Source organism: Rhinolophus sinicus, chromosome 17, assembly GCF_057876585.1.
Source record: "Rhinolophus sinicus isolate RSI-liver-muscle chromosome 17, RSI-T2T, whole genome shotgun sequence".
Classification (NCBI taxonomy): Eukaryota; Metazoa; Chordata; class Mammalia; order Chiroptera; family Rhinolophidae; genus Rhinolophus; species Rhinolophus sinicus.
Window position 1 is genome coordinate 160,037,396 of NC_142517.1, and position 12,010 is coordinate 160,049,405.

General features: G+C 40.2%; 1 protein-coding gene across 2 annotated transcripts in view; it reads left to right on the forward strand.

Moving 5' to 3' along the window:
• Positions 1 to 11,655, forward strand: part of GAD1 (glutamate decarboxylase 1) — a 39,552-nt gene extending 27,897 nt beyond the window's left edge. The window contains exons 12-17 of one of the 2 annotated variants that reach the window (XM_019727405.3): positions 1,111 to 1,175; positions 4,130 to 4,208; positions 5,313 to 5,462; positions 7,490 to 7,597; positions 9,044 to 9,133; positions 10,599 to 11,655. In XM_019727405.3, the coding sequence (XP_019582964.1) occupies positions 1,111 to 1,175; positions 4,130 to 4,208; positions 5,313 to 5,462; positions 7,490 to 7,597; positions 9,044 to 9,133; positions 10,599 to 10,772 (666 nt within the window). In that variant the 3' untranslated portion in view covers positions 10,773 to 11,655. The remainder of the gene's footprint in view (positions 1 to 1,110; positions 1,176 to 4,129; positions 4,209 to 5,312; positions 5,463 to 7,489; positions 7,598 to 9,043; positions 9,134 to 10,598) is intronic. The other variant, XM_019727407.3, reaches the window with a different exon arrangement.
• Positions 11,656 to 12,010: the final 355 nt, after the last annotated feature.

A 12,010-nucleotide genomic window follows, 5' to 3' on the forward strand; every position in this document is an offset into this window, starting at 1 on the left:
GCAGCTCCTCCCAATGCCCAGCTGGCTCTCTCTCCACCCACATTAGTTCCACTCTTCTCTGGCCCCCAGCTGGCCATTCACGACTAGACATAGCACAGGACCATATATCCGTTGGGACACATCTAGTTCCTTATGGCCAGTTGCTGTCTTCTGTGGTTCATTTTGGAATTTGATCTACATCACCTTTTCATGTAACTTTTGTCTGGACAAATAGCTACAGAAAGAAATATAACTGATTTCAGAGGGGAAAATATATAATATACAATGTATAGAAAGTGGCCATGAATCTGGACGCTCAGCTATCTGCCTTCAGTCAGTCATCTATGACACTTTTCTAAAAAAAAAAAAAAAAAAAAAAAAAAAAAAAGCATATCTGATACCTGTAGGAAAAATAAGGCATTATATGAAGATGTTATCAACTAAGTGATTTAGTACCAGATTTTCCCAGAAACACAAAAGATGCATTTTCACATGTGTGACTGAGTGCACTTTTTCTTTTTTTCTCACTCCATTCTCTTATGGATATAGCTTCTCACAACTGGACGATTGGGTAACCTGCCCTACTGTTGAACAAATGACTAACGAAGACTATACTTGTGTTATGTGGTGTCCCCAGCGATTCAGTAAACATGCATAAGGGTACCCACAAAAATATCTGGCTGTTGCAGGAGCTGTGGTGGGACTTCCAAGCCCTGGAAGGCTGCAGCTTTCTGAGTTTTCAGGGGCCCTTAGAATTCTACCCTTGGGAAAGTCAGATGGCGGCCTCCAGTCCTTTGTGTCACTTCCAGAGCCAACCTGGGGGGGCTCATTGAGCATCTCTGGCCTTCCAGAGTACTCTGGGCCTTTGAGTCTTGGCACCACAGGCTCAGACCTGATTTACCTGTATCACTTGTAGCTACTCTTACTTTAACTTGGAGGAACTTTTGAAGAAGTGACAAACAATGAATACTTATAACTGCCATTGGTTGAACAATCTGTATGGGTTCCTTTTGTTGGAGAAACTTATGTTTTTCACCATTTACTTTCTCTCTCATGTTTTACTAGAGGCATGGAGTGACAGGTTCTTAAATGTCGCTGCTCCCCCTCCCTCCCCTTTCTCTGTCCTCACAGGCTGCCTGGGGTGGTGGGCTGCTCATGTCCAGGAAGCACCGCCACAAACTCAGTGGAATAGAAAGGTAAGGGCCAGAGTTCGGGGCCTCCTTCCATTCAGGCCTTCGAGCATGCCATGCTGCTGAGTCCACTGATGTCCCCAGCACCTTATTTCAATCTGACTAAGCTCATTTTGTAGGCACTTATTGAGCACATATTATATGCTCGGCACTGGGAGATCAATCATTTGATTTCCCAGTCAAATGGGTCTTCACCTCAATGAGTTCACAACTGAGAGAGAGAAAGACAAGTAAACAGATAGTTACAACACGATGTGGTAAGTGCAACAACGGATGTGATTGCAAGGTTCCCAGGCAAGAAAGAAGAGAAACTAAGCAGTGTGGGGATTTCAAGGCTAAATGGGAGTTGGCCAAAGGTACAGGAAGGGCCACCGATTCATTTCATTCTTCCTTCTGATTAAGCGTACTGCGGGGACAGGGGCAGGGCACTCAACTCTTCCAACTTATTTGTTTTCTTGTTCACCATCCAAGTTCAGTGGTTGTGCTAAGTAAGCCAAATATAATTTTGACCTGACTCCTATGTATTGATCCTAAATGAACTCATTTATTCATTTAACAAATATTTACTGAGCACCTCTCATGAGCCAGGCAAGCATGGATGTGAAGATTTGGTTACCTGCCTTCTGTGACACTTTTCTAAAAAATGCGTACCTGGTACATGTAGGAAAAATAAGGCAGTATATATGGAAGGTGTTAACAACTAAGCGATTAACCCTCCTGAGGCTTACATTGCCATGGGCTGAATGTTTATAACAAAGAGACACTTAATCTGTCTCATAGTAAGGAAAAATAAAACAGGGTTAAAGAACAGTGAGTGACAAGGCATGCTGTTTGAGACGGGGTAGTCAGAAGGCTTTCTGAGGTGACATTTCAGCAGATACTGGGAGAAAGGGAGACAGGAAGCAAGGATACAAGGAAGACTATTCTAGGCAGTGGGAAGGGCAGGTGCAAAGGCCCTGAGGCAGGGCTGTTATTGGTGAATTGGAGGACCATCAGAGGCCAGTGTGATTGGAGCAAAATGAGAGAGGTGAGAGCAGACCAGGTTGGAGAGTGGACAGGGAGCAGACATCAGGAAAAGCACGCCAGTGGCTTCTCTCTCAGAAAGGGGTCTGGCGTGAGGTTTTGTTACGTCTGCTGTGCCTCTTTCCTTCTGGCTCAGTTTTAAAAGGTCAGTATCGAGGTGAGTGGGACTGACTCTATGAAGCATAGTTATATGACTCTATAACTTGGAGGATATTTAATATATTTAATATAGATGAGCCAGTCCAACTGTACTTTAGATTTCTCAGGCAATTTTCATTTTCCATCTTTGAGTGTAGAAAAACTTGAAACATTTAGCACTAGACATTTTCTTATCTAACATTTTAAAGCACATATGTCTTCTGAGGGAAATTGAATCTATATCATGTCTTATTACTTTCCATTTGTAGCAGCAAAGAATCATTTACTCAAGACCTTTAGGACATTAAAAAAAAAACCTCTTAATCTAAAAATGTTTATGAGACCTAAATATAATTTTTAATGACTCAGCGGTGATAGCTATGAGAAATTGATTAAATCTACTGCTTTTTAAATATGGCCTGACACACTGATGCATTTTAATGAGATAAGCATTTAGTCAACTTTTCTGAGAACTTTTCATAGGTCTCTTTCACAAAGATTTTCTTTATTATGTACTTCAGGGGAAAACACCTCAGGCCTTTCTTATCCTTGAAACACAGTGCATACCCCATTATTGTCACATATGTACTAAATTATTTTCCCTCTAAAGGACCTAGGCAAGATGATGAGGTTAAAAATTTACAGCAAGGATTTAGCTGTAGGGAGAACAGATGCAGTATACCTAATTCCAAGGAAATTGCTCTGTCTGGAGAAAACATCCTTCCCAGGTATTAAAGCTCAGAGCCCAGCTGTGGGCTAGGCTATTGGGATGGAGTCTGTAAACCACTGAAGCAAGTTACCCAAGTTTTAATCGTCATACATTATACTTAGTAGTTTGTGTAATGTCCTAGCTGGTGTGCTGCTTCACCATTTAATTGTGTCTGACAGAGTGATGCGGTTGCTAGGACACCATGCTTGTTAAGCAATCATTGCAGCCTAAGCTGGCAATGTCGTGTTTATTTAGCATTTGAACAACACTGCTAAGTAGTCAAAGCCAAGAATTGTCCAATTGATCCTTGCTTTTAGGAGTCACTCTTCATTCACTTCATAAGTAGGTAGGTCAGCATCACCAGCCCATTTTATAAATAACAGGAAGGCAGAAAGAAACCGGAGTCTGTTGCCTAGAGGGTGGCAGGCTAATGGAGGGGTTATGAGCACTGGCTCTGCAATTCAACTCCCTGGACTTGAGTCTTGGCTCCAATGCTTCCTAGTTTTGCAACTTTGGGTGATGTATTTAATCCTTCTGTGCCTTAATTTCTCCATCTAAAATAGATAATAGTTCCTACATCATAGAGTTGTGAAAACTGAGTAGTCCGGGCACAGTTATTATCAGTATGTATTTATTAACTCATTTTCTCCTTTATTCAGTTCTATGAAGAACACTCCCCATTTTATAGATGGAAAAACTGAGGCACAGAAGAGCTATGTAACTTGCCCAACTTAGTAATTCTCAGAGCCAGGATTCAGATTTGGACAATCTGGTTCCAAAGCCTGAGTTGTTAAATCATGACACCATACTGACATAATGCCTGTAAAGCTCTCAGAATGACAGGATACATAAGTTCTTCATAAATGTTAGCTATTATTAATAGCAGTGATTTAAAAGAGGCAGTCTGCACATTAATACCCTGAGACTGCCTGCCAAACAGTTGTTTACTACTTGATAAGTCAATTTAGGGGATCAGGCACCAAACTCGTGTACTGACTGGAGTTGCAAGGGGTGGTGTTTTCCTCAAGAGGACAGTCGCCTCTTGCTGACTCCTGCACCTTCTCCTCAGAGTGTCATGTGCTTCTTTCAGGGCCAACTCAGTCACCTGGAACCCTCACAAGATGATGGGCGTGCTGTTGCAGTGCTCTGCCATTCTTGTCAAGGAAAAGGTCTGTTCCCCCTAGAGACGAGCTCGTGGCCTTCACATCCCTTAGGAGGCACAAGGAGAGAAAAGCATGGGGTCTTTTTACGGTACTTGGTGACATGCTCACAAGATTGACTGCCCGTTCGGACCACCATTGCTGTTCTTTCCTGCCCTTAATTGTTAGCCTTCACCTAACCTCATGCCTCCTCTGGCTCTTGCTTTCTGCTGCCCTTTTTCCTTGTTCAGCAGTTCAGAGCCCTGTCAGTGACAGAAACTATATAGGCATATTTCATTTCAAATTCCTTCTTGTTTGTACAAACAGAAGTGAAAGCAATTGGATGAAGTACTAACTTTCACGTCAGTGACAGTGAGGACAAAAAGTGGTCACTGGAACATACTTTCAGTTCTTAGCATGAATTTGTGGTCCCAAGAGCTGAAATAAATGAGGTCAACTTTACATATTACAATGTCAATTCAGAGCAACAAGGAATGGTGACCAAAAGGCTCCTGTAAATGAGTTGGGAGTTTATTCCCTTCTTTAAGGATCTAATAATAGGACCCTGCCCTTGAAAGCACTGTTGCTCCAGTGACATGTTTGCGCACTGACGCATTCCAAAGTCTGTCACCAACCTGTAAGAGCCAGAACCTGCACAAGCTCTTTACTCCACTCCTTAGCAGGCTGCCTGTTAACTTCATAGGAGATCCTGGAAAAGATTGGAAGGCTTTTTAGGGGATGCTTTTGGGGAGGAAAATTCTTCACAACATGAAACTGTCCCACCCACTGCAGGAAGTTTTTATCCCCTGCCCACTGAATGCCATAGCACTTCCCAGACTTTGGAACGACCCAAAACACCCACACACATTTCCAAATGCCCCTTAGAGGGACAGTGGGACCCTTGTTGTTGGCATCTGAGACAAAAGATCATTTTCTAATGAGAGTAACAGAGGGAAAGGGACAAAGGTTGGTCCAAGGGTGGTTTTAGAGAGGATCTCAGAACAAGTGCAAGCCCTCATAAGGTATTAGAAGAAAGGTTGCATATGACCCCAAGTCCAGCCAGCCCTGTTTCCAAGCCGTCCGCATCTCTGACCTGTGAATACAGATGCATGTCCGTCTTGACTTCCGTGATAGGGGATACTCCAAGGATGCAACCAGATGTGTGCAGGATACCTCTTCCAGCCAGACAAGCAATACGATGTCTCCTATGACACCGGCGATAAGGCAATTCAGTGTGGTCGCCATGTGGACATTTTCAAGTTCTGGCTGATGTGGAAAGCAAAGGTATGGAAAAGAGAATTCAGGCACTCGAGCAGGAATGTAATTTGCAAAAGGTTAGCTGGCAAAGATATATCACCAATAATTCACTGTGTTCAATCCATATCTGGATAATTGAGCTAACTATTTTCTTTGCGAATGAAATCCCTTTATCCTTCATGTCAAATTCTCCCTCCTTCTATTCCATCTCCTCAATTTGAATTAGCATAAAGTTTCCTTATAGGTTTCTCTTATAACAGCTGAAAATGATGCCAAGATACAGATTTCCACAACAGTCCTTAGGGAAGCTGAGATTATTTAGTGCAGATTAAGAGATAAAGATAAAATGACTACATTATTCTGTGGCGAACCTTCAATTCCTGTATGAGGCCTCAAACCATGGGGTATCGATGACAGTTTTGAATTATATATAAATAATGGCTTTCCTATTATTTGTACATTACACACTATTCTGGAAAATACGTACTTTATTCTGAGAAATCCTCCTGCTTAGACTGAAGCATGATGTGTGTGGATTCATCAGCCTTTCCGATTACTGTGTCTAGAAAAAAAAAGCAAACTATTAGAATATTCCCCAAAATATGGATGAAGGAGAGGATTTCCATTTCACTATTTGTTTCAAAAGCATTTTTATGCAACCAAGTAAAGGCAATGTTTATTTCACAGCTTTATATAGCATCTATTGTTTTTATTTACCTACTATAAATTAATTTTACTGGTTTCCATATTTAAGATTGGGTCTACCTAATCCAAAAGCAATGTTTTCCAGTAAAATATCTAGCCACATATTTCTTCTGTAGGAAGAATTTGATGGATTATTAGTTTTCTTCCTCATTTAGCACTTTGTCTTAATATAGAAATAGTCTGAATGTGATTTCTGCCGCAAAGTAATTATAAGTATTTTAGGCATATAAATAGCTATAAATTACAAGAGAAAGTGCTATCATTTAGAAATATAATAACCACACGGCCTGTCTCAGTAATTTATGTCTTTGTTTCACCTAAAAATAATCTCTTGAACCATCTGCCAGAAGTTTGGCTCATGGTGAATTGGTTGCTGAGGTGGGACCCTGGTGCAGGCTTCCTTCCCAAGTGGAGAGTGGACCGGCCAGGTTTACGCCTAGCAGTGACTGCTGCTTTGCCAGCGTTCAACTTCACCCAGGCCCATTAGCAATCCAGAAGCCAGCCTAGTGCATCTGCTCTCCTTGTTAACAACGACCCAACCAACAATCCCCACGCTGCTGTTATTAATCAGCCATGCTGTCTTTTGAAACTCATGCTCAGCCAGTTTGTCAATAGTTGGAGCTATTGCAATCTCAGGGCATTTACTGAGACCAAAGGCTTTCCCATCTGCCTGCCTGTCACCGCAAAGGGATAATTCTGTAATTCTGTGCCATGTGGAAGGTAGTCTGCCTGGGAGTGTGAGGGACACGTTTGACCCGGACTTACTCCTGAGGAACGGTGGGTTCTAAAGTAGTATTTCTCGAACTATCTGTGGTAAAGAACCAGTTGGTTTTTTTTTAACCTATTATAGACCAATATAATACAGATGAATTGCTAGAAAAACGAAATAAAAATGATACAAAGTATAAGCACCAATTTTAAAAATTAGATTCCATAGACATAAAATTACTCCATCAAATTGCTATAAAAATTTCTTATTGCTTCATCTCAATTTCTGTACTCATCTTATTATGGACCAGTTACTGAACTGAGTAGCACTGTCCTAAAGCAAACCAGAAAATAGCATTCAGGTCCAGGCTATGAATAACTGCAGGAAGCTAAAAGCCCTGTTGAAAATCACTGCCCAGAGACTACAGTGCCTTCCAAAGAGAGCAGGCACATTTCATTTTATTGCATGCAGTGCTGTGAAGAACCTATACACATTTAGTTAGATGGTTCTTCCTAACCATCTCCAAGAATATTCTTACATCTATTTCCAATAGACAAGGACAGCATGGCCTTCTCAAATGCCCATCACTGGGAAATGCAACCTCTTACCAACAAACTTGACTTTTCTTTTTTTAAAACAGGGTACAGTGGGATTTGAAAATCAGATCAACAAATGCTTGGAACTGGCTGAATACCTCTACGCCAAGATTAAAAACAGAGAAGAATTTGAAATGGTCTTCAATGGTGAGGTAAGTTGTCATCATAGACTAGATATACAGCATTTTCAGAAAATCTATTGAGGGCGGCTCCTGGAGCCATATTTTCCCACGTTGCCAAACTGCTTCTGAAGTTTTATTCTTATGCACTCTTCATTCAATTCCCTTTGTGTCCATGAACTTTCCTTCCGGTAGCACCGGGATGACTTTTCCCTTCACCTCTTTGCAGACAAGAGGTCTTTCCTTGGCAGGTCTGAATCTTTTATCATTTGGGGGTGTGTCTCATCATTGCATTGAACCTCCACACTAAAGTACTTCTCTGTTCCAAGAAATGTGTGGGATGAGTATATCCTTGTCTCCCAAGACTGGTTCTAAAATGATGTTCTGCTTTACATAGAGTCATTACGAGGAGAGCAACATAAAATTGTCTCCATCCTGAGTCCATATCCACATTTACACAATAAAGTACTCATCATACCAGCAGTGACTGTGCACCAGGCTCCAGGCCAGAAGCTGGGTTATATAGTAGTGACCAAAACAGACACTGTTTCTGCCCTAACGGAGCTCGCAGTTGGGTAAAGAAAGTTTTCATCGTCGAATAGGAGGCAGTATTGAATAAAAGAAAATCCGTTCATAACCCAGAATAATATAACACCACCTACCTACAACTTAGTCCATTTATCAGGCAACCTGAAAACACTGGAGAGTCACCAAATGAGGAAGAAAGAGCCCTGAGCATTTCAAATCAATGATATGGCGCTCATGTAGTTCACCTTTGGGACCTCACTCTGATCATTTACACAATTTTAAACATTCTACTCGTAGATTAAAAAGGTAAACGTGATGTCTCATGCCAGTGAGAGGCAGGCACATTGATGGCAAACAGCGACTAGGAAGAAAACTGAAAAACTATAGCAAGAATACAGAAGAACTCAAAAACATAGGAATGTTTAGGGCAAGGACACTAACATTTCTAGGCATCTCAGTTAGTCCAGTCTTATGGTTTAGAACCAGTATTAATGTTCTGTATGATAATTCTGAGTCATCAAGAAAAAGATTCAGTATCAACATAATAAACTCAATACAATATTCAGTATCAATGAAATAAACTGTGTTTTGAGCATCCTTTAGATATAAGGCACTACAAAATGGCAAGAAAGATAATACCCCTTTTTAAAACTACCCATATATAATTATTTTTTAACATTTCAATGTTTAAAGGTGGTAACTTTAGAAAATTGGTCGTGGGAAACAACTCTTGCCAGATATGATTGGACAAACTAGGCATTGTTCTCCCTCGTACAGAATTAACATTGACTTCAAAATGGACATGAAACCGTTTTCTTTTGTGTGTGTTTTTTTTTTTAAGTCTGAGAGACTTCTGCTAGGGGTACATAGGACTTTGGGAACAACCTTCTTTCAAATTCTCATAATTTTCTGTTTTGTTTCTATGTTGCTTGTTTGTGAAAACCTCTGCAGCCTGAGCATACAAATGTCTGTTTCTGGTATATTCCACAAAGCCTCAGGGGCATGCCGGATAGCCCAGAGCGCCGGGAAAAACTACACAGGGTATGGAATCTCTTTGTCTCAACTAACCCTTTGCAATTTCTCTGGCTGACCGGAACGTCCTCACTCTAACATGTCTTTCTAAGGGGGGAGAATGGAAACTGAAGACATGGGGTGCTGGGGAGGCAACTTGCTATATTCTTCTTGGACCTGGATTGTCCCAGCTGTGGTTAAGATACAGTGGGAACCTCTAAAAGATGCATCCTTGGTCTTCATTAAAGGGCCATATGCAGGGCAACTGAATTTTCATATTCCTAGCAACTTCCATATTAAACTATGTCTGTTAAAATCTTTTTCTCTCTTTTTAAAAAATTTTTATTTTATTTTTTTATATTAGTTTTCAGGTGTACAAAGCACCATAATGATTAGACATTTATACTCCTCACAGTGACAACCTCTACAATCCACTACCCCGCTGGTGTCGTATATAGCTGTTACTATGCCATTGACTGTATTCCCTATGCTGTATTTTACATCCCATGACCATATATCTATTTTATACATTATATATATATGTGCATATATATATATACATAGAGAGAGAGAAAGAGAGAGAGAGAGAGAGAGAGACACACACACACACACACACACACACACACACACATACAAATATAATTGTAGTTGACATCCAATGTTATTCTACTCCAGCGTCAGGTGTACAGCACAGTGGTCAGGCATCTACAGTCTATGACATGATCCCCTGATAAGTCCAGTGCCCATCTGATACCTTACATCATCCATACAATATTATTGATTATATTCCCCATATTGTGTTTCACATCCTCATGACTATATTGTGACTACCAATTTGTACTTTCTAATCCCTTCACTTCTCCCCCATCCCTCATCTCCCAAGCCCCCTCCCATGTGGAATCTAAAGAACAGAATAAACAAGGAAACAAAACAGAAATAGACTCAGAGATACAGAGAAAATATCTTTTACTAAGTTCAAGTCTACTTTAATGCTGATTCATTCTGGTTGTTGATTTCTATATCTAGTTTATATATTATTTATACCTGCTGGTATTCTATTTCACTTATATAATATAATGTTATGTAATGTTTCATTCATCCAACCATTTAACAAATAGCTGTTGAGCACAGTCTCTGTGCCAATCTCTGTGCCAGGCAGTATCCTGGGCTCTGGGTTATACAGGAGCCTTAATTTGTGTAGCTGCCCATAAGAGTTTGTGTTTTTTATTTTCTTATCATTGTTCTATGACCGACTTTCAAAATTCAACTGCACAGTATTTTCTGAGGGAATTTATGACTGGATAGACTTAAATAGTCCTTAGATCTTAGCCACTGCAGAAACCTAGATATAAAATATGTTTTTGCCTTTATGTCAGCATAAGCACAAATGGTAAAAAGCAAACTGCTCTTCTTTCCAACCAAGAAATGCGTTGTATGGTTAAAAAGAGTGGTGTGAATATCAGCCTTGAGTTTTGTTTTATGTTTCCATCACCAGGTGGCTCCGAAAATCAAAGCCCTGATGATGGAGTCTGGCACGACCATGGTTGGCTACCAGCCTCAGGGCGACAAGGCCAACTTCTTCCGGATGGTCATCTCGAACCCGGCCGCCACACAGTCTGACATCGACTTCCTCATTGAGGAGATAGAAAGACTGGGCCAGGATCTGTAATGACCCTTCTTCAAACAGGAGTTTGTGGGGATTCCCTTTTCCCCACAGAGTTCTGGCACTCTAGAACAACCTCTGTAAGTTGCTGAAACAATAGGCCATTTCATCGGGAAAATAGAATATCTTGAAGAATACTGTTAAACCCTTACTTAAGCTTGTTATAAGTAGCAGGAAATAATGTTCTTTTTAAAAAGTTGCACATTAGGAACGCACTATATATGTACAGTTATATATACCTCTCTCTCTCTATATATATATATGTATGTATAGTGAGTGTGGCTTAGTAATAGACCTCAGCATGTTCCCGTTCCAGGACAATTACCTTTACCTTCAGTAGTTACTGAGGGGTCAAACATGCTGCAAACCAGCTCTCCCAACAACCCCAGGAAAGATGTTTCTCAAAATGTCATGTCATAGGGACCAAGGGAAATTCTGTTGGCAGGAATTGACCTTGTTCTCAGTGTTTCTCTCACGTAAAGAGGTGACAAATGAGAAAAAGCACACTTGATGACAAGAGTCACGCCCTCCCCATTAGTATCTTGTTAGGGAAAAATAGTAGTAGAGTCATTGTTACAGGTGTGCTATTGCTGTATTTTTAGAGATTAATTTTGTGTAGATTGTGCATATCTCTGTTGTCTGACCTTGCCGGGTAGGGGAGGGAAAAACACATGTAATGATTTAAATGACTGTTTTATTGTAGGTAAATGAAATATTTGCTTATTTATATTCAGAGATTTACCATGTTAAAGAGGTGTCTTGTATTTTCTTCCATTTGTAATGTATCTTATTTATATATTAATGCAGTAAGTTCTGAAAACTGTTTATGGTATTTTTGTGCATTTGTGAGCCAAAGAGAAAAGATTAAAACTAGTGAGACTTGTATTTATATTGGAGTGCCCTTAAAATGATTTCAGCATAAGTTTACTGTCTGTAAGAGAATTCTGATACTGTACATAGAGTCATATATATATATATATATATATATATATATATATATATATATATATATTCATTACTTAATCAGCATCTGCTCTTCTATTATCCTCTCTGTCTGGCTGTATGTCTGGTGTTCTCAATGCTTTTCTAGTAATTGTTGGATAATAACTCTATCTCCTGTCATTTTGTAGTAGTTCATGACCAATCTCTGTGACTCGCTTAGCTCAAACCTAAGGCAATGTTTCTGAAGAACTTCTGAAGATTTCAGATAAATTGACCAGGCTCACCACTGTTTTTGAGGAAAG